At 58.5% G+C, this 22,366-nt stretch overlaps 1 protein-coding gene across 1 annotated transcript in view; it reads right to left on the bottom strand.

Moving 5' to 3' along the window:
• The window catches only part of LRP1 (LDL receptor related protein 1), a gene marked incomplete at both ends in the record, with an annotated part of 64,098 nt that overhangs the window by 25,227 nt on the left and 16,505 nt on the right, over positions 1-22,366 (bottom strand). The window contains 22 exons of the mRNA XM_080635623.1: positions 35-239; positions 686-883; positions 1,077-1,322; positions 1,401-1,601; positions 2,024-2,206; positions 2,424-2,591; positions 4,270-4,350; positions 4,438-4,554; positions 4,736-4,861; positions 5,112-5,252; positions 5,486-5,611; positions 6,133-6,322; positions 6,490-6,712; positions 6,859-7,039; positions 7,575-7,811; positions 7,964-8,107; positions 8,387-8,576; positions 8,966-9,188; positions 9,775-9,937; positions 19,231-19,494; positions 19,702-19,830; positions 20,554-20,673. Coding sequence (XP_080491749.1) covers positions 35-239; positions 686-883; positions 1,077-1,322; positions 1,401-1,601; positions 2,024-2,206; positions 2,424-2,591; positions 4,270-4,350; positions 4,438-4,554; positions 4,736-4,861; positions 5,112-5,252; positions 5,486-5,611; positions 6,133-6,322; positions 6,490-6,712; positions 6,859-7,039; positions 7,575-7,811; positions 7,964-8,107; positions 8,387-8,576; positions 8,966-9,188; positions 9,775-9,937; positions 19,231-19,494; positions 19,702-19,830; positions 20,554-20,673 — 3,856 coding nt within the window. The remainder of the gene's footprint in view (positions 1-34; positions 240-685; positions 884-1,076; positions 1,323-1,400; positions 1,602-2,023; positions 2,207-2,423; positions 2,592-4,269; positions 4,351-4,437; positions 4,555-4,735; positions 4,862-5,111; positions 5,253-5,485; positions 5,612-6,132; positions 6,323-6,489; positions 6,713-6,858; positions 7,040-7,574; positions 7,812-7,963; positions 8,108-8,386; positions 8,577-8,965; positions 9,189-9,774; positions 9,938-19,230; positions 19,495-19,701; positions 19,831-20,553; positions 20,674-22,366) is intronic.

Genomic DNA, 22,366 nt, shown 5'->3' with positions numbered 1-22,366 from the left:
TTGCCCTGGGGACCGACGGCTCCTCCTGCCTTACCCATAGCGAGGGTCCAGGGCGATGGCACGGGGATGCTCGATGTCCCCAGCCAGCAGCGTGGTGCGCATGGTGCCGTCCAGCTTGGCCACCTCGATCTGGTCCAGGTTGCTCTCCACCCAGTAGATGTTGCCAGCGATCCAGTCCACGGCCAGCCCCTCGGGGGTGGCCAGCCCGTACTGTATGACCACCTCGAAGCTGGTCAGAGCTGTGGGGCACAGCACCGGGCAGGATCAGGTTGGTGCCTCTTCCCCACCACTCCTGAACACCCCGCTCCTGAATAGCTCCATAGGGGCCTGCTTCATCCCCAAATGGGGCCTGAATCCCAAAGGGCTCAGCCCCATGTTTGTGGTCCTGGCTGGGTTCTCACTGCCCATTTGCTCTGCAGCACTGATGGGGAGGGAGCCTGGCTTTGTGCTCGCAGCTGCTGGGCTGCAATTACCATGAGGGAAGTGCTGGGAATTCTAATTAACTCCTACATAATGAGCAGCTTCAGAGAGCACAACAGGATCGCTACAGGGGCTGTGGACTCCAGTAGCTGCACCACTGCAGGGTGCCAAGGAGCCATGGACAGCGCCCGATCCCAACCTGCATCCCTGCCTTCCCACCCATCTGGTCCCCACCAGCTTCCTCCGTGCCTCCATGGCTACGCACCCCCATTCTCGAGCAGTTTTCCCCTGTAGATCTTGTCCTCCACCACGTCAGTCCAGTACAGCGAGCTCTGGTTGAGGTGGAAGTCCAAGGCGATGGTGTTGCGCAGCCCGGGGACCAGGACGCTGTAGTCACCCCGGTGCAGGTCAATCCTGCGGATCTCGTGGCGGTTCGAGAAGATGATGAACGGCTTGAAGGGGTCTGGGGGGAGCAGGGCAGGGTCAGAAGCAGGGCACAGACCCTGGTCCCTGGCCCCAGCTCCATCTACTGCCCCGCACAGTAAAGGGATGCTTGTGCGAGGTGGGGACAGCGAGGGGTCTGCTCTCCCCCAGGACCTGATGCTGCTGCCTCCAAGAGCAAGGGGAGGACCCCCCTATCCCCTGCATCCACGCACCCAGGCTGCGGCAGCTCTCTCCATCAGGCTCCAGCATCCAGCCCTCGTAGCAGGAGCACTTGACGTTGTACTTGTCCTGCTCGCACTTCTGGCTGCACTTGAGGTGCTTGGCACAGTAGCTCTGGATCTGGCAGGTCTTGTTGTCCGAGCCCAGCTCCATCCCCAGGGGACAGGAGCAGACGATGCCCTCGCCCGGGGCCACGCTGCAGTTGTGGCTGCACCCGCCGTTGTTGAGGGAGCACTGGTCTATGGGGAGAGGATGCGCTCGTCAGGTCCCCATTGGGGAGCCCCAGTGCCGCAGCGCCCGGCTCCGCAGCCACTCACCGCAGAGCTCGCCCTCATCGGAGCCGTCCCCGCAGTCGTCGGAGCCGTCGCAGAGCTTCTCGGGGGGGAGGCAGATGGAGGTGTTGTTGGCGCAGGTATGGGAGGGGGGTTTGCACACCAGCGACTCGCAGTTCTCCTCGTCCGAGTTGTCCTCGCAGTCGCTGTCCCCGTCGCAGACCCAGGCCTTGCTGATGCAGCGGGCTGCCGCGGGGCGCAGATGCAGGGATGATGTTGTTTAGAATCAGAATGGTTTGGGTTGGATGGGACCTTAAAGCTCTTCCAGTTCCAAACCCCTGCCATGGGCCCAGACACCTCACACTAGAGCAGCCTGCTCCAAGCCCCATCCCACCTGGCCTTGAACACTGCCAGGGATGGAGCATTTACCACTGCTCTGGGCAAACTGTGCACCCGTGCATCACCACCCTTACAGTAAAGAACTCCTTCCTTATCTCCAACCTGAACTTCCCCTCTTTCAGTTTAAACCCATCACCCCTTGTCCCATCACTGCAGTCCCTAATGAAGACAAAGCACCCAGAGCTCGTGTCCCTCCACCACTGCCCCTGTCCCCATTGAGCCCGGCCCAGACGGGGGCAGTCATTTCCCCCCATCCCATGTGCCCTCACCTGAGTCCTTGCAGCCAAACTTGACATTGGGGTCGCAGGCATGGGTGACCCCCTCGCAGTTCTTCTCATCACTGGAGTCCATGCAGTCCGTGTCGCCATCGCAACGCCAGCGCATGGGGATGCAGAGCCCATCCAGCCGGCACTGGAACTCATCAGTGTGGCAGCCCCCGGGCGGGCGCGTGGCTATGGGGGGGACACATACACCCGCTCACTGCTTTTGCCCCCAGGAGCTGGATACTGAGGTGGGGGCTCAGGCATTGGAAGGGTTGGGGGCACCCAGAGATGCAGGAGCGCGGTACGTGGGTGGGCAGAGGATGCTGCGCTATTCCCTCCCTGGAAGTGCTTAGGCAGGATGTCAGCAGAGCTCATGCTCCACCTGGTCCATCCCCATGGGACTCACCCTGGTTGGTGCAGTTGGCGTGAGTCTCGTCGCTGTAGTCCCCACAATCATTGTCCCCATCGCAGGTCCAGTGCACGGGGATGCAGCGCCCGCTGTTGCACTTGAACTGGTTGCTGGAGCAGGAGTGGCTGCAGCCCGCCTCGTCGCTGTTATCCCCACAGTCATTGTCTGCAGGGGGAAAAGGGAGCAGGAACAGGCTCAGAGGGTGCCCAGGAGGGAGGGTTGGTGGAGGCACAGCAGGAGGGAGGAAGGCAGAGACCCCCCCTCCTGCCCCGGGAGGCAGCCACGGGAAGGGGGGGAACAGCAGGGATGGGGATGGACCACACCGACAGACAGGACATGGGGTGATGGGCGGCCCCTCGGTGCTGGACCCTCCATCAGAGAGGTCCCGGCCCCCCGCCTCCCGCCACAGCACCAGCAAAGCACATAGAAAATGAGACACAGAAACTGCATAGATCAGCCATGTACCTGGGGGGGCACCAGCAGCACGGGGACGGCTCTGCTCCCTGGGGGAGCGGAGCTGGGTGATGGTGCACTCCTGTATGGAGCGCATCCATGGGCAGGTTGGGCTCGAATGGCCAACTGGGGGGGTTTCTCTTGCCTGGAGGAACACCCATTGCCCACTGATGGGCAGAGGGAGCTTTAGTCTGATAGTGCTGGACAATGGCAATGCGGCCCCTCTGCCTGCCCTGCACAAGGCAAGGGACTGGCCTGGCTTATTGGGGCTCTGCTCCATGGCAGATGCCTTGCATGGGCTTGGGAATGAGCCTTTACCTCCCGATGCCTCTCCCTCCCCTACACAGGGGAGCTTGTGATGGGCACAGGGATGATGGCACTGGTGATGCTGTCGTTGCTTCACCATCCCCAGCTCCGGCAGCTTTGCTCCCTGGTACCCAGCACAGGGGCATCACCAGTGTCTGGAGCAGCAGCCCACAGAGCGGGGGCAGGTTTGGGGGTTGCCTGGGGCCAGGTTGGGGGGGTTCTGGTGCATGTTGATCTATGCACTAACCGGTAGGCTTTGGACAGTTCTTTTCGTCAGAGCCATCCCCACAATCTTTTTCTGAAACACAGAACCAACCAAGACAGGAGAGTGGGCACGATGACAAACGAAACACCAACAGCACACGCACAGAGGGGTGGCCCCAAACCAGCGCTGACACCGGGACGTGAACACTGACATGGAAGAGGGACACACACAGAGGGGATGCACAGGCACCCGAGCGGCCTGGGGAGGCGAGAGCAGACGCAGGTGCCTGATGGGATGCTCCATGCATTGGTTCCTGTGGCTGCCAGCACTGGTGGGTCCCTGGGGTGGCTCGGAGCTGGGGCTGCCCATGCAGCTCCCTGCTGACCCCCAGCACCAGCAGCTCTGAATGGCTCTCGCCTGCTCTGAAGCCATCAATTAGACCTAAGGATGCAGAGCTGCTGGAATAAACCTGTGGGGAGGGAAAGCAACCTCGGGGCAAACCCTCCCTTCCCAGCCTGGCCTTGGAAGCAGATGTGAGGCCAGATGTGAGCTCACTGGGAGACCTCTCCTGCCTTCCCTGGGGCTACAGGCTCTGGCTGCGCAGCGCAGGCTGCTCCACGCTCATCCCAAACACTGGGGGAGAGCTTTGGCCACTTCACAAAGAGCACCAAGATCTGCTGCAATGATCCCTGCCAGGCTGTGCCTGCGGCACCCAAGGAAAACGAGCATGGATGAGGGATGCGGATCCAGCTTCAGTGAATGCCTCCTCCCTCCAGGGCATGGGCTCTGCTGTTCAAATGGCCCCTGCAGGACCAGGGCTGGCACCCCTGCGTCTGGTCTCGCCGTGCCCTCGGCCGCAGTGGGGCCGTGGCTCCTCACCGTTATCACACCGCCAGTTGATGTTGATGCAGCGCCCGTTGTTGCAGGTGAACTGAGTCAAGGGGAAGCAGGTCGGGTAGGCTGCGGAGGAGGCAGAAGCACCATCAGTGTGTGTGTGTGCGTGTGACCCCCTCCATCCCAGCCCTCACATCCCCAAAGGATGCTCACCACACGAGGCGGACTCATCGGAGCGGTCCCCGCAGTCATCATCCAGGTCACACGTCCAGGAGATGGGGATGCAGCGACCACTGGCACAGGAGAACTGGTTGGGGGAGCAGGTCCGAGCTGGTCCAGGGAAGAGAGACAGAGCTTTAGGAGCTTTGCAAGGGGAAAGGTGGGAACAAACCCCCCTGCGAGGCAAAACAGGCTGCAAGGTGGGCAGCACGCTGTGTTCAATGAAAGCTGTGGACCAACACATCAGCGTGAGCTCCCCTGCTGTTCCCTAAGGATGAGGCAGGCTCCTCACCCGAGCACGTGGAGTTGGACTCGTCCTCGTTGTTCCCACAGTCGTTGTCCCCATCGCAGAGCCAGCGGTTGGGGATGCAGCGGTTGTTCTTGCATTTGAAGCGGTCAGAGGGGCACGTGTGCTGGTCTGCAGGGGGGATGCAAGCTCAGGACCTGCCCTTCATCCCCCCCCCATTCCCCTCCACATCTGCTGGTGAGAAAAACTGAGGCAGGAGAAGGCAGGGATGCAGGCACCCTCATCAGCGTTCCCCCCCTCAACTGCTTGAGCCTGCTCCCGTCTTAGGTATCCGGCTGCCCGGCCCCACATCTCAACCCAAACCCTGCTGCCCCATTAGCACATAAACCACGACCCCACCGCACAGGAGGCAGCTACGCACGGCAGAGCTCCGGGGCCTCGTCGCTGTTGTCCAAGCAGTCGTTGTCCCCATCACACTTCCAGCGCTCTTGGATGCAGCGGTTGTTCTTGCAGGCGAACTCCCCGGGCTGGCACTGCGGAGGGGGGATGTAGGACGGGTTGGCTGGCAAGAGAAAAGCAAAGGGAAGGGAGGATTTTAACCCAGTGCAGGGCAGCAGCGAGGACAGCCCTGTGTCGAGAGGCACTGGTGCCCATGCACATGATGGAGGAGGCACCAGCACAGCTTCACCCCTCTCCTTTAAGCACGGCCCTGCCCACAACAACCCAACCCTCCCCTTCACTGGCAGCATCCTGCATGGAGATGCCACCAAGGATCTCTGCCCGCTGGCATCCTACCCTGGCAGGTCACAGTGTCCGACCCCAGGATCTGGTCCTCAGCGCAGGCACATTGCCGGCCCCGCGGCGTGGCCAGGCACAAGCTGCTGCAGCCACCGTTGTTGACACGGCACTTGTTGGAGCCCACTGCGGAGGCAAAGCAGGGGTGAGAAGGGGGCTCCAGTCCTAACAGGACTCCTAACCCTAACGCCAGGGCTCCTTCAACAGGCTACACAACTAGAACTCAGTTCATCACGCAAGGCAGCAGGGACCCCTGAGGCTGAACTAGCCAGGAAGGGAAGTGAGGAGAGAAAAGGCTGGAAGGGCAGGGGATGAGGGATGGTGATGGATATACATGCAGGGATATGGATGAAAGGAAGCAAAAAGGGGGGGGGGGCTCCTTAGGTGGGGCAGCCCCCAGCCTCCAGCCCCCCATCTCCTCATTGGGGCAGGTCCCTACAGCACCAGGCAGATGGTGAAGAGCTGGCACAGGGTGCCCAAAGAAGTGATAAACGCCCCATCCCTGGCAGTGTTCAAGGCCTGGTTGGATGGGGCTTGGAGCAACCTGCTCTAGTGGGAGGTGTCCCTGCTCTGCCGGGGTTGGAACTGGATGAGCTTTAGGCCCCTTCCAACCCAACCCATTCCCTGGCTCTATGTGGCCCCAGCACCTTGCTGCTGCTGCGCGTCGTACATCCGGATCTCGAAGATGGGCGGGCGCTCGTTCCGCAGCAGGCTCACCACCTTGGAGGCCTGGTCCAGGCGGTAGATGCTGCCGCTGCGGTACTCGGTCCAGAAGAGGAAGTTGCTGTAGTGGCACAGCCCGAAGGCATGATTCAGCTCCGGTCCCTCGTACACGATCTGTAGGTGATGGAGATGGAGGGGCTCGTCGTTAGCTGGGATCCCACGTGGTGGGACAGGGCAAGGGACATTGGAAGGGGATAGGATACAAGGAGCAGGGGAGCACGGATGCAGTGGATGCATTGGGGTCCTCATCACGGCCCGAGTGCCTGAGAGCCTCCACTTGCCTTCCTCTCGGTGCCATTGAGATAGACCATCTCGATGCGGTCATAGAAAGCATCCACCCAGTAAAGGATCTTGGCTGGGATGTCCAGGCTCAGCCCATTGGGCCACAGGACAGTCTTGGAGGTGATGAAGACGTTGCGGTTGGAACCATCCATCCAGGCTCTTTCGATCTTGCCCCTTTTGCTGTCCTTAGGATCCTCCTCCCAGTCCGTCCAGTACATCCACCTACCACAGACACGAAGCTGTTATAGATGCAGACCCAGAGCCCACCCCACCACTGGTCAGAGTGGACCCTCTGTGGAGGGATCCTGTGCCCATAGATGGGTCCCAGCCCAATGCAAAGGCCCAATGGCCCTTCCGGGCACCCGCACCCATTCAGGGGGTCCACCACGATGGCACGGGGATGGGTCATCTTCCCCTCAATCAGCGTCTTCCGTGTCTGGGCAGCCTTCTCCAGGCGAGCCACACTGATGGTCTTCTTGGGGCCATCATCCGTCCAGTACAGGTTGTTCCCCATCCAGTCCACAGCGATCCCTTCCACATTGTGGATGCCTTTGGGGAGAAGCACGAATGGGCGCCCATCACCAGGGTGAGAAGCAGAACCAACAGCCTCCTATGATGAACTCATATTCGGCACCACCAGATCTCAACTCATAGCAACAAGGCTGACAGAACCCCCTCCAGCTCCAGTGCAGGCAGCTCCCCCAGAGGTACAGCAGCCACAGGGAACTGGGTTGGATAAAGCCCAATTTGGGAGCATCCTTAGCTGGTTTGCTCCAAGGCAACACAAATGTACCCAGTTGCGGCAGCATGGGGATGGAGCAGCCACCGCACTGACCCCCAGGGACTATGTGCATCCCTGTCCCTCCCATCTGACCTGATGGTGAGGGGGACATCCCTCTCCCACCTCTGCTGGGCATGTGCTTGGTACCTGTCTCTCTGCATCAGCCTACAGATAAACCCAAACAGCAGCTTCAAACCACAGCTGGGCAGGAGCGCTGCACTACATAGGAGGAAATGCCCTGATGGCCGCTGCTGCCAGCTCCTGGGCTCTGGCCACGCTGGGGAGGGACCCTCAGCCACGCACCGTCCTTCAGGATGGTCTCTCGCTCCGTGCCGTCGATCTTCTGCCGCCCGATGAGGTAGCTGGTGGTGTCAGCGAAGTAGATGAAGCCCGTCTCAGCATGGAAGTCCAGCGCACGGGGGTTCATGAGGTTCTCAATGGGGATCATGTGCTCGTCCGGCACCTTGGCCCCCATGTCCATCCCGCGGATGATGCCCGGACGCCCCTTCCCATACACCAGGAACAGCTCGTGCTCGGGTTCTGTGAGGAGATGGGGAAAGCCATCACCACCAGCCCGGTGTGGGCCTGCAGGTACCACAGAGCCTGGCAGGCAGCCCATAGCTTAGGCCAGGAAGGAAAGGGATGTTCGGAGTGAAGGAACTGCAGAGCTCTGCTTGCCCTCCAGGACTCACTTTTGCAGGACTTCCCATCACTGCCCAGGCTGAACCCGGAGCGGCACCGGCAGGTCCGGCTCTTGTGGCTGTTCCCAAGGAGGCAGATATCGGAGCAGCCTCCCGGCTTGCCAAACTGGTCGGGCTCGCAGGCATGGCTCCTCACTGCAACACAGAGCATCACAGAGGTGTCCTGCCCAGCCCCGCGGTGCACCCATGGGCAGGGGACACTGCCCTGCAACCGCTGGGATGTGGAAACGGTCGCATGGATGGGGTGGCTCTTTCCTCCCTGGAGCTCCCAGCCAGGAGCTGAGCATCACCAAGGCCAGAGATGGGAAAGGACCTGCCCAAGGTGAAGGATGCAGGAGGTGCTGCCTGTCCCCATCACCACCCAGCCAGTCCTTGGGACCCCAGAAGCTGCTGTCACCCAGGCTGGGGTCCTACCTGTGGGCTGGCGCCGTTGGTGGTAGATGTGCAGCGCTCCCCCCTTGTCCACCCGCGTCACCACTTGGTACTCGGTGCTGTTGAAGCGGTTGACGCGGATGACGCTGGTTTTCTGCTGGGCATTGGCGTTGTCGGAGTTGGTGGCATAGAGGTAGTTCTCGAAGACGGTCAGCCCATAGAGGTGCTCGATCTGGGAGGCATCCAAAGGGAACGATGGAGGAGGCACATGCAAAGCCCCTCATCCCGCCCTATGGCTCATGCCCTGCCTCCTCAGGCCAAGTTCAGGCATAGAACCATAGAATGGTTTGGGTTGGAAAGGACCTTAAGATCAGGCAGTTCCAACCCCCCTGCATGGGCAGGGACACCTCACCCTAGACCATGTCACCCAAGACCCCATCCAACCTGGCCTTGAACACTGCCAGGGATGGAGCATTCAGAGCTTCTCTGTTCAACCCATTCCAGCACCTCACCACCCTCACAATAAAGAACTTCTTCCTTAGATCTAACCTAAATATCTACTGGACATGCCCCCAAGCACACTCCATTGTCAGACCCCAACCTCCCCCTGGCCTCACTCACCAGGATGCCCTGGATGATGGTGTGTCTGTTCTTGCCCTCATAGTCCACCACCTCAATATAGTCAAGGTAAGCATCAGCCCAGTACACCAGCCGGTTGACCAGGTCCAAGGTGATGCCGTGCGGGAAGACGATCTTGCTGTCCACCAGCTTGGTGCGGTTCTGCCCATCCATGTCGCAGCGTTCCACCTTGGGGATCTGCCCGTAGTCGGTGAAGAACACTTTGCTGTATGAGAAGGGCAAATACAGGAGCTCAGAGCCTGGATGTCGAGTTCAGAGAGGGAGGATGCCCCATGTACATGGCCTGTGGACACGGGCACCTTCCTTATACAAGGCCAGAGTCTCCCTCCAGGCTGCTATATGATATAAAACCCACTGTGGGTTTCCTGCTCGACAACATCATCTCTCTTCACCCAGGCAAGGATAAAAGCACCCATCTGGAAAGCAGCAGGAGAGGGAGAGATGTCCCCATCGCTGCTCCCGTGACTCAGCATCCCAGCTTCCCCGTGTGGGATTCTGCAAAGGGGAACTGTCATCTGACCGCAGCACAAGGGGAGCTGCTCAACCCGTGCTGGGTTGAATCCGACTGTTTCGGCTACTGAAAGCAAAGCTGTAACCACACAGCCACAGGATGGAAGCAGCAGCTTGACCTGGTCCATCCCCTCGTAAGCTGGGAGTTGCTTCTCCATCAGCATCCCTGCTACCCCTGGATGCAGCAGCCGGACTCCCTTGACCTGCTCCACCTCCCCACGCTGACGGTGCAGGTCCAGGCAGCAACACTGAGCCCTCCCACCCTCCAGCACATCCCTTACCCCATCGCTGGGTCCAGTGCTATTCCCTTGGGGTTGTAGAGCTCCAGGTCCAGCAGCGTGACGCAGGTGACCCCATTCTTGTTGCACACAAAGATCCTGTCGTCGATGTCATCCACGAAGTAGAAGTTGCCCGTGAGCCAGTCAATAGCCATCTGCTCCACGTCTAGGCCATGGGAGGAGAGGAGAGGTTACACAGGGAGGGAGACAGGAGCCCCATGCGTGATCTCCAAGCCCCCCAGGACCTACAAACACAGTGGAGGAGCAAGGTCGTGTGAGCCACGAAGGAGCTGTGATGGGGATGCACAAGGGACCTGCCCTCTCCTCCCTAGGGGGAATGAAAGCATCCCACGGGAATGCCATCTGGAGCAAGGGGGCTCTGCAAGGTGGGCACTGGAGGAGGCTGAGCAGCACGGAAGGGAGATGCCATGGAGGTCTGTCCTGGTGCGAGTGCCCCATGAGACCCTGCACACAGCAGCGCCAGCATCGGCTTCACGCCATGGGGAAGGCAGAGCAGGGCTGGGAGCCCCATAGTCCGGCCACCCCAAGCACATTGGGACCCAGACAGCCCCCGAGGAGTGGGGCCAGACGCTGCTATCATTAACCAGAGCAGCAGCTCGGGAGGGAAAACATGAATCAAGCCAGGATGTTTTGCAATGGCCAGCCCTCCCCTGCTTGCAGGGTGATATCAAGCCCTTCCTCTGCTGCAGCACCACTGGGTTTTGAAGAGACCCAACTGGTGCGCACCCTGGGTTTGGGGGTGCCCTAACACAAACCTGAACCCTGAGCTATCCACATCAGCTTGATGAGCATCTGGTGTCAAGGGATGGGGATGACAGCGATGACCGGCTGGTGCCCAACTGCCCTCCCTCGCGGAAGGGTGAGGCCACGGCGCCCGCAGCCACCACCCAGCATGATGCAGCTCATAAAAACAAGTGGAAACAGCCAGAGCCAAGGACTTAGCATCACATCAGCAGAGCCCAAAGGCAGCACAGGGCTTGCTCTATGCTGCCCAATGAGCCAGAGCTGGTGATGGGGCCAGCACAAAGCTGGGGCTCCTGGTCCAAGCAGGGACCCCCTGGCCCAGCTGGCGATGGAGGGGCAGAGATGCAGGGGCTGAGCTCTGCCTCTGGGATGGGGTTGCCTGAGTCACGCTCCCTGGACCAGCGCCTTCCCCCAGCCCCGGTTCAGCCCCAGCAGCAAAGGGATGTGCAAGAACTCCCCCAAACACAGGTCTTGGCTGGCGCCCACGGGGCTGAGTCAGAGTCACAGGACCAGGGAAGGGATCCAAGCAGGGCCGGACCGGGAGCACCCAGCGGGACGAAGCAGAGGCCCTTGCCCCCCCCATGCACAGGGATGCAGATTCCCCCCTGGCCATCGCTGCCCCATCAATAGCACCTTGGGTCTCCTTTCCCACCACTCTCCCTTCCCAAAGCATCACGGGGCTGCTGCCACCTCACCGGCCACATCCCACAGTGCCAGAGCCCCATCCAACAGGGCAGAAGTTCATCAACACGGCTCTCGAGGGCTAAACAGGAGGGCAAATGGCCAAAACAAGCTCTAAGTCTCCAGAATCTCACTTCCTGGGGCCCGTGGCTCCCCTCACACCATTCTGCACCGTTGCCTCTTGCCATCAGAGGGTCCTGAGCCGCAGGGCCGGGGTGCTGGGGGTGACGCAAGCCCTTGCTCTTCTCCCAGGCTGTATTTTTGCAGCTGGAAAGCATTTCCCTCCTCAAAGGCTTTTGTTTTGCAGCTTGCTCCTTCTCTCCCTGCTCACCATCCTGCCCTCTGCTTTGCAGAAACCAGGGGGTTATACCATCATTATTATTATTGTCATTATTATTATTATCATTATTATTATTATTCTCATTCCTTTCAGCTCTTTCTCGCAGCCAAACCTGGATTCCCTCTTGAACTCTCAGTAGAAGCTAACTTAGCAAACATCTATCTTCAGCCCCTCGTGTTTAGCCCACAGCGAGCTCTCCCCTCACTCATCCCTTGGCTTTGGGAGATGTGGCAGCACAGTGGGTGCCACAGCCACCCAGAACAGCAAGAAAGGGACACCAGCAAGGACAAGAGGGATCCTATGGAGGAAGAAGCCGGGGATGGGTGGCAGCTCCCAGCAGCAAAGGGGGGCCGGCGAATGCTTCCTCCCTATCAATTCCCATCCCGGTGTCTTCCTCCTTGCTCAACTGGGGCTGGGCGTTGCAGGCATTGCAACACACACAGGACTCATTTCCCAAGTCCTATTTATTGGCTTGTGTTTGAAAACGGGCTCGAGAACAGGGAATGGCAACTTTCAAGGCTCTTGCTGGAGGAAGCCAACCAATCTCTGCCGTCCACCCTCGGCCGCGCTGGCCAGGACAAGGCCGGTTGAAGTGAGCTTTGACCTTCCTTGTGGGGAGAGGGCAGATAAAGGGAGGATCGGGGGGAGAAGGCGCACGACAAAGTTCATCTTCAAGCAGCGCATTGCTCAACCAGGGCAGTCTGGCAACTTCAGCAAACCCCAAACCCACCCGCACAGATGTTTCCTGGTTTCATGCTCGCCACGAAGCCACTTTATCCCCGACCAAGCTTTTGCTGAGGTCCCTGCCACAAAATCATCCCTGGGCTTGGATTTTCCTTCTCATGGCCACCAGCGCAAGGAGCTGGAGCCGGATGGATGGAGAAGGCTCCTGGGAGTCCCTTCCAGCCCACACTCCTCTTACATCGGGTTGAGACCTGTCATAGCACTACCAGCACATCCTTAAGGGGAGTAACAGCCCCAAGAGGCACAGAAGCATCCAGCCTCCACTCAAGGAGTTCTTGGCTCCATCAACTCTCCCCTGGCACTCCCAACAATAACATTTCCCCCTTTCCCAACCCCAATTTCACCCTGTGCTTGAAGGGGGGCTGTGAGCATCTCATCCTGCTCAAAAGAGCTCCTTGGTCCAAGCGGATCATCACCTCCACAGAGGTTCTCCCTCCCTTAACCCGAGCCAAAGAGCATCTGATTTACCCCAGGAGCAGTGAAGCACCGCAAGGCTGTGGCTTTCCTTGGGGAAGGAGCTTTGCTGAGCCAGCACATAACTCTGCTCCGGCATGAATCAGTTGTTGTGCAGTCTGCAAATACATCAATTGTGGCCTGACACGAGGAGGAAGGAAATGCGCAATCTTCTCCTCTACTAAAAAACACGGATTTCAACACAGTTCCGAAACAGCTGCCACTGGGATGCGTGCAGCTCGGCAGCAAAGCAGGGCTCTTGCACAGCAAAGCGTGGAAGTGAAACCACCTTTAGTGGGGAAGGTGCAAAGAGCTTGGAAATAAGTGCTCGGTGCTGCTGAAGGTCCCCATCCTGCTGAGGCGCGTTTTCCCCCTTGCCCAAGCACATGGACAGAAGCTGTGGTTGAGCCATCCCTGGCAGTGCTCAAGGCCAGGTTGGACACAGGGGCTTGGAGCAAGCTGCTCCAGTGGAAGGGGTCCCTGCCCATGGCAGGGGTTGGAGCCGGATGAGCTTTAAGGTCCTTTCCAACACAAACTATTGCATGATTCTATGAAACACTGAGCTCTGCTGATGCCATTTCACGTTGCTTTTAAATAAAGAACATTTTTGTCCAAGTGCATCTACTAAGAACAACCCCCAAGGGGGTTTCACCTATCGTGGATAAGACCTAACACAAGCCCCAGCAGTGAACAAGTGCCCGAGTCACTGGGCTGCAGTGACCTGCACAGGGACAACCATGCAGTCCCAAGCGGAAGATGCACCAGTGGGTACCACATTGGAGCCAGGCATCCTCCTGCTCCTGGCAAAGCCACGTGAGCCCGAGCCCAAGGGGCGAGGGGGGTCCAATGTGGCACCCAGCACCACGCGAGCGGCTCCTGCGGAAAACCAGCCTGGAAAAGCTGCCGCATGTTCCGCTTCCAAACCGCCTCCAGAAGAGGAGCGGAGGCTCGTCAGGAATGCGGTCCCCAGGGCTCTGCAGAGACGTTGGTTTCCTACTTTCCTTTTTACACGGAATGATCCGCTTGCTGCATTTACATAATACCATAATCCGGAGGAATTTCTGTCTCTTCCCTCCGCAGACATCCCTTCTCCCCCCTCCGGAAAACAAGACTGTCTCTGTGACGGCAACGTGCTCCATGGATAAACACTGCTCCTGGGGACAATTTTCCTTAATTAGAAGTATGTTAACAGGACAGGCACGAAGACAAACTCCAGCCCCGCAGCGATGGACGGGCACCCTGCGTCCCTCGCGGGACCAGGAACAGACACCTTCTTGTGCAAGGAGCCACCCGCTTCCATAGGGAAAGGAGGGACAGGGGCCAGGGCAGCCGCCGCCATCACGTCAGCCTTGCTGCCTTAGAAAAGCAGGCTAAAAACCAACCCAATTTAAACCCCCTCTTGTTAAGCTGAGGAGGAACCGCTGGGTGGAAGCCGATGGCCCATGTCCAGGACGTCTGACTCGATGCTCGGAAGGATCCCTGTGGCCTCCGCACCAGCCAAACCTCCCCAGGAGGTAAAACCAGCCCCATCGGCTGACATGTAATGGAAGGTACCAGAGCATCACCCTTCCCAATGGACCTCCGCGTCGTCCGGCCAGCGCGGCATCGCAGCACATCCCAAAGGGAACACTCAGGGGCCACTGGCACAACCCCAGCGCCAGGCTCAGCCCCACAGTATCCCTGCACGAGCCCGGCTGCGGCACCGGAGGTGGGAAGAGCAGGGACAGAGCTGGAGCTGCATGGAGGGCAGCCAAGGGACCACTAATTACTCTGCCTTAATGAGACCATTCCACTGGCAAGAATACTCAGCAGAGGCCGAGGGAGGGACAGGGCACTTGGCTTCCTTCTGGATGAGAGGAGACAGACACAGGCTCAACGGGAACACAGGGAACTGCCATTGGAAAGACTGGAAGGGGGGGAAGAAAGCAAGAATGGGGCCAGTCTGACCCCAGCATCATGGTGAACCCAGCATGAGGCAGGCAGATGCCCACACAGTGCCCATCTAAACCCAACCCTATCCCTGTGCCCGAGAGGATCCCAGTTCCTCTGGCCATTCACTTCAGCCCTGAACAGTTAAAAAAGGCAAAACAGGAAGGAGTCAGCAGATGAAGTTACCAATCATCCCGCTTTCTTGCCAAGCAAGTTCACATCGGAGCCTCTTTCTTGGCTAGGAGGAGGCAGCAAGGAAGAAAAATAGCTTTCCATGCAAAGTGGGGGAAGAAATGTACTTGGATCCCTCTGCAGAGCAGCATCCCCTTGCAATCAATTTGTCCCAAACCCTACAGGCTCTTCTGCTCCCTGGCAACAGGACAGGTCATTACGAGTAACAGGGCTGGGACGGAGTCAATGAAAACAACCTCCTAGACATGCTTGTTTAGATAGATGCTGCCCAGGAAGGTATTTTAATAATGGCCAGATTGCCATCGTTTAGGGTTTATAATACACCCGGGATCAAATGTCCTGATATCCCAACCCCCTTCCCGGGGGCTTGCTTTAGAGAACAAAAAGCAAACAACGAACCTTAAAGCAAGAAGGAATAAATCAAAGAACCTCCCTGAGCCCTTTCCCAGCAGCGTCCCGCCGAGCAGACGACATTCCTGCCCGCTCCGCCTGGGAGCTGGCCGCGAGCCCCGGCTCCGGTACTGCGGGATACAGTGCTCCGGCACCGGGAATGCTGGGTTCAGCCAGGACACGGGGCAAAGGAGCAGCAGCACCTTCAGCACAGGAAAGCTGCTGGTTCTGAGCATGCAGAAAGGGGGGGAAAAGAAAGAAGAGGGGAAGGGGAGTGCTAAGAAACCCATTGGGAAACTCAGGTTTCCTTCTCTGCCACAGGTTCTCCGGTGTTTTTCCATAGTAGAAAGCAGAGAACTCCTCTGGCTCTTCCGGAAAGCAGAGGATCCCTCACTCACACCCTGCTTTAACACCACGCTCGAATGCCACGGAGGCCAAGAGGTGGCTGGCACAGGGTCAAGCTGCTGCCAGTGAACGGTGTCCTCTTAAGGAGGGCTCCAGAGGCTGCCAGAGGGGAGACTGGGATGGGATCTGAGGCAGAAGCTGCTCCCTATGAGGGTGCTGGGGCACTGGGATGGGTTGAATGGAGAAGGTTTGGATGCTCCATCCCTGGCAGTGCTCACGGCCAGGTTGGAGCAAGCTGCTCTAGTGGATGGTATCCCTGCCATGGCACGGGTTGGAACTGGATGAGCTTTAAGGTCCCTTCCACACCATCCTGTCCTGAATTGAGTTTCCCCCGGGGGGTTGTGACAAGGAGATAAGGTCACTTGCTCGCTTCTCTCTGTCAGGACACTGGAGAGAAACCTGGGAATCCAATTAGTGGCTTCCCTCTTTATGTGCTTCTTTATGGCATTATCTGCTAACAGCAGGAGCCAGGCTCCCCTGGTGCCTGCCTCTAATGGGGCTCCGGTTGGCATCGGATGGGGGAAGAGTGATGCTGAAGGGCCCCCAGCTGTCAGGGGTAGGTCTGGGCTGGCGCGATGTCAGCCCAGCTCTGACAGCAGCCCCTGCTTCCCTGCCTCCCTGTCCCCGCAGAGAGATTAGTGTCACTTGTGCTGGGGGAGATGTGTTAAATGAATGCTATTAACAGGCCTTGGCAAGGCCCACTGCGCTCCAAGGCTTTGCTTTCCCCCTGGTCCTTGCACTTCTAAACCCTTTTCTCTACCCACAGTGTTGAGTACCGAGCACTGCTTCATGCTGCCTGTCCCCTGGTTCCCAACGCACGCTGCCCATGGGCATTCTTCACAGGCAGTGATTTTCTCAGTTGATCTGAGCTGGCTGCTTCCCTCCCCTCGGGTCTTTTTGCAAGGACCCGTTAAAAACAAGAGGCTGCTGAACTCCTTCATCCATTTCTCTTACAAAAAGCACTTTGTGTTGGAACTGAATGACTTTCCTCCATCATCAGCCCATGGAGAGAGCTCTGGCACGGAGGTGATGGGGAGGACACTTGGGAGCTCGGTGCTGGTGGTCCAGCCTGTCCCCATCCGCACCTCGGAGGTGGCATATTCCCAGCCAGATGAAACATGGAATCATGGAGTCAACCAGGCTGGAAAAGACCTTTAAGTTCATCCAGTCCAACCCTTCCAAGGCCATCACTAACCCATGGCACTGAGGCCTCGTCTGCATGGGTTGGGAACACTTGCAGGGACGGTGCCTGCAGCCCTGCCCTGGGCAGCCTGTTCCAATGCCTGAGCACCCTTTGGGGCAGGAATTGTTCCTCAGCTCCATCTAAACCTGCCCTGGTGCAGCTTGAGGCCGGTTCCTCTTGTCCCTCAGCCGTTCCCCATCAGACTCAGAATGATCCAGGCTCGGCCCCATGAGGAGGAGGGGGCAGGAGCACGCGTGCAGGGATGCAGGAGCGGTGCAGGGGAGGGCTCGTCCTTCCTGCCAGCGCTGGATTGCAACAAGGGGACCTTGTCTCATCCTTCCTCCCTTTCCGCTCTCCCTTTCTCTGCTCTCTGTGAAAACCCAGCGCTGTTTCGGACCGGGCAGGATCCTGGCACATCCATTTGCACTCAAGGACAGAAAGAAGCGCTCCAGGCGAGCATCGCTGTGGTTCACCATGAGCCCCACACATCCCTATCCAGATCCCTCCAGATCCAGTTTCCCGGGGCTGGGAATGGCTCGGGACCATCTGAAGCACACACAAGCACTTGTATAGGTGAAGGAGTGGAGCTGCCCCTGCCCTGTGCCTGCACCCCCGCTAATCCCTGACCCTGGACGTGCTGATCCCATGGCTTTTCTCAACCAGATTCCAGCTTCCACGTGCGGCCCCAGACAATGTCCTTGCTTGTTTGGAGCTGGGCTTCCAAAGAATTCCAAAGCAAAACAACACACCAAACCCCAAGCTGCTTCCGAGCCCTTGTGCTGCTCGGCGCTGCCTCCTCTATGGGTCCTGTGGCCTGAGTCTGTGCTGGGGAAACAGCGAGTCCTGGTTGCCTTGGGTACAACTTTTCTGCCACCATGATCATGGAATCATGGAATGGGTTGGGAATCATGGAATGGGTTGGGAATCATGGAATGGGTTGGGTTGGGAATCATGGATTGGGTTGGGATGGAAGGCACCTTAAAGCTCCTCCAGCTCCAACCCCTGCCACGGGCAGGGACCCCTTCCACTGGAGCAGCTTGCTCCAAGCCCCTGTGTCCAACCTGGCCTTGAGCACTGCCAGGGATGGGGCAGCCACAGCTCCTCTGGGCACCCTGTGCCAGCGCCTCAGCACCCTCACAGGGAAGAGCTTCTGCCTAAGAGCTCATCTCAGTCTCCCCTCGGGCAGGTTCAAGCCATTCCCCTTGGCCTGTTCCTACATCCCCTATCCAAAGCCCTTCTCCAGCTTCCCTGTCACCCCTTTAGGCACTGGGAGCTGCTCTACGAGAGGAGCCAGTTGGAACAGAGACCTCCTTAAGCCCTGCTGAGGGTGTGAGCAGAGAGATGAGAGCCGAGCCCCGTCCTGCCTAATTTCAGGCTATCGCCTGCAAGAGCCTCTCCCTAAAAATACACACAGCCCTAAAAATACACAGCACGAGCTGGAATGAGCCCTGCTGCACACACCCTGGAGCAGCCTGCGGAGCCTCAGCCCTGAGCCCCACATCCCAGCTCATGCCCCATGCTCTCGGCTCCGTGAGCCACCTTTACTCATTTGCAGCCATCAGTTGGCACGTGCTCACCATGGCCAGGTTAGCTGTTGGTGGTGATGAGTTGGTGGTGGTGATGATGATGAACCGTTGGGGATGATGATGAGCTGTTGCTCATCTCCTAACAACACCCCTGTCCCTGCGGAATAAGGGGATCCCTCTTGCATCCTCCAGCTTCAGGAGGTAAGAAACAATGGGAAAACGATGCCAGGGAAGCCAAAGGCTGCAGAACCTGATGGAGACACAGTGCAAACCCCACCAACCCGCAGGAGCACACAAGGAAAGCATCAGGAAGCCCTTAGGACCCCTCACCAGGGAGAGCGGGCACAGGTCTGGGTGCCAGAAATCTCTGCCAGTAACTGTCCTTCCTATTGCGACTCTGAACCGGGACCAGCAAGCCCAGACAGGAGACAGAGCTGTAACCACAGTCATTATGGCCAGGGAGACACAAGCAGAATGAAACCACCATCCGCCAATCACGCCGGTGACTCACGACAGGAGGCACGTTCTGCTTGGGATTCGGTCCCGCTCGGAGCAGGGACCAAGCCCAGGGACAACGCGGGTGGAAAACCAAAGGAGGAAAAGCAATGAGAAGCGCCGTCCCCGAACCCGCTGCGCAGGTACCGTGTCAGCTCCTCACCGCATCGGTTCTCCTCGCCCAAAGCAACCACAAACCTTGCTAGAAACAATCAAGAGGAGGGGAAAGGAAAGCCAAAAGCTACGTTTGTGCTGAGGCCTCTGTGGGAAGCTGCCTCCTACCAAACTCCACTCTTGCCTGGGGATGCTCCTGATGGGGACGGGGGGAGCAAGGTCCAAAAGGGAGCAGCACTCACGGTGTAGGCTCAGGGAGATGTTGATGGAGCGCTCTTCCACGAAGCCCTTCAGGTTGGGGATCTTGGCACACTTGAGGACGGTCTGGGAGGCACTGTCCCCCACGTGAACCCAGCACACCGTGTCCTCGACGTAGTTGAAGTCCATGGCTGTGGTCTGCTTGGCGCTGGTGGGGGTGATGTTGGGCACAGGGGCTCCGCTCAAGTAGGTGGCCAGGATGTTCTGCGAGTTGGCGATGAGCAGCACCGGCGGGCGGTCCACGGGCTCTGGCAGGGAAAAGAGGGAACAAGGGTGGTCATGGCAGGGCACGCAGAGCCTGCGGCTGCAGTGAGGGAGCAGCTCCAGGCAAAACAAGAGCGGGATGTGCAACCCAAGGAGGTGGCAGCAGAAGTGAAGAACCAGGGGCAGGGGCACACACAGGGCAGGAGGCCACGGGCTGCAGATCAATCTGCTCCTCCTGTCATGGTTCTCACCATTCTTGGCTTTGCAGGACCTGTTATCAGGCTGCAAGAGGTATCCTTCGACACAGCTGCACGTGTAGGAGCCCTCCACGTTGGTGCATGTCTGGCTGCAGGTCCCGTAGACAGTGCATTCATCGAAGTCTGGAAAATAAGGCAAAACCTTATTTTGGGGTATATTTGGGGGGTATTTGGGCCAGCAAACATCTCTCTTTACGAGGGAACAAAGGCTCCTCCCTTTCTCCAAATAGAGCTGCAGGGGATGATATGATCCCCAAGCTGAAGGGACCAACCCAAGGGAATAGCTGGCTAAGGTCACCTCACATCGCCCGCATCAGCAGCAGGACAAGCCCTGCCCCACAGCTGAGCCTTTTCAAGGCCTCATTATCCTTGTCCCTCCTCTCCACATCTGCACTGAAATTCCCAGCCTGCAATCTCTAATCTTCAGCTTCCAAAGCTCTGGAAACCGCTGCTCTTTCTTCTGCTCCATGGAAGAGCACCTTGCCCCCAGAGGTGCATTGCAGGAGCTGATAAAGGCCCCTTTCACCTCTGCTCAGATAAGTGAAAGAGATGGAGCTGCTGCAATCTCTCACTTCCAGGCTCATTCCCAGCCATCACATTGATCCCATCGCTCCTCACTGACCCTCTTCCCGTTCATCCAGCATCCTCTCTGAGGTACGGACACCGGGAGCAACGGGCAAAGCCTTCTCCTTCCTCCCTCCCAATAGTCCTCACTCAGGCTTTCAGGACCTGCACCCATGCAACATCAAGGAAGCAGAGCCCCATCCCTGACGGCAGGGTCTGCCCCGAGTCCCTTTGGCCGCATGGCATCGTGATGGGGCGATGGCAACGCCACCCTGTACCAACCTTTGCAGCTCCTCCTGTCCTCGGCCAGCTGGAAGGAGTTGTTGCAGTAGCAGGCGGGTCCGCTCAGTGTCGGCACGCAGTGGTGCTGGCACGCCAGCGCCGTGCAGTTGGCCAATTGCTCTGAGGAGACAGGGAAAGGAGCAAGGGAGGATGGCACCGAGGTGACAAAAGGGATGGAGGGGGCCTCCATGCTGTCCCTTGCTTGCCCAGTGGGGAGGGAAGGACCAAGACCCTCAGCAGAAGGATGTAATGGGTACATGGCTGCTCCATGAGGCCGGGGTCTGAGCAGCCAAAACCATCTTCATCAGGGACTGGAGCGATAGGACAAGAGGTGATGGGTTTAAACTGAAACAGGGGAAGATATAAGGAAGTTCTTCCCTGTGAGGGTGCCACAGGTAGCCCAAAGAGGTGGTAAATGCTCCATCCATGGCAGTGTTCAAGGCCAGGTGGGGCAGAGCCTTGGGCAACGTGGTCTAGTGTGGTCCTCTAGGTTGGAACCACACAATCTTGAGGTCCTTTCCAACCCAAACCATTCCATGATTGATCCTTTCTCTTCCACAAACCTGCCAGCAGTAGGGAAACAGCCTCAAGCCTCTCAAAGCAAAGCCACTGTCCCTTCACAGCCAGGGATGGATGGGAGGTGCTGGGAAAACCCTGCCCCTCACATGTGGAACCATTTAACCAGGCAGGCAGGGGCCAGCTGGGCTGTTTACTGAGGTTTATCAGCTCTGGCAGGCCCAGCTATTCATTTCAGACCCTTATCTCTCAGCTCAAGCATCCCAAACTCCCTCCCCAGGTCTGCAGGAAAGGGGCCGATGGGCAGGTTTGAGGCCCCGATGCCATTTCCACCCTTGTGCAAGGGGGCATCCTGACATCTGCATCCCTGCAGGGAAGGGAGCGGGAGGCAGGGGCAGGATGCTCCAGCAGCCCGAGCGTGATGCGGGGTGACAGCTCGTCCCCCCAGGCATGGGGTGGAAGCAGGAGGAAGGAAATGCCTCCCTGGGGTGGCACCGGCTCTACCCCAATGGGCAGGGGGAGGACCACAGCATCCGACACGAGCATCGGTGAGCGCTGATGTCCTCAGCGTGCCCAAACCTGTGGGCAGCAACTGTCCCGTGAATGGTCCCATCCCACATAAGTAATGAGAATGATTAGTGAAAGGTTAATTGTTAGCATGGGCACAGCTGCTGAAGCCGCCCCAGGCTGTCCCCATGGGAGCCAAGCAGCTCCATCCCAAGCTGGGCTGGAGGGAGCCCTTAGAGCAGGGTGTCCCTTACCTGGTTCAGGCCATGCAGGGCAGGAGCCCTCAGCCCCAGGCAGAGGAAGGGGGAAAAGCTGCTTGCCCAGAGCCCCAGCTCCAGGGGTCAGCTCAGGACACGTGTTCCTGATCTGAGCAGGGATTCAGGGAGTGCTTTCCAGCAGGATTAGCAAGTGGGGACAGGCCAGGAGGGGGGACAAAGCTCCTGGAAACCAGGAAACAACACTAGAGGGGTCTCTGTTATCTGAAGCAGAACCCCAGCCCTGCAAGCTTTTAAAGCCAGGAGACAATGGAGCCATTTAATGGCCTGCAGGCTCAGGAATGATGGGCATTTCACTTGCACATGGCTCTGGCTAATCTCGGGATCTGCTCCCAGCCAGCCCTGAGCCCTGCAGTGAGGGATAAAGGGGAGCACAGAGCACGGTGGCACCGGTGTGAAGCCATTCAACACAGCCCATAGAGCTACAAACTGGGTACCACTGGGGACCTCATGACCATGGGGAAAGGAGGGGCAAGGGCAGTATTCCATAGGGAAAGGAGGGGCAAGGGCAGTAT

The sequence above is a fragment of the Psittacula echo genome (assembly GCF_963264785.1).
Source record: "Psittacula echo genome assembly, chromosome: 27".
NCBI lineage: Eukaryota > Metazoa > Chordata > Aves > Psittaciformes > Psittacidae > Psittacula > Psittacula echo.
This window is presented reverse-complemented; position numbering and strand designations above follow the sequence as displayed.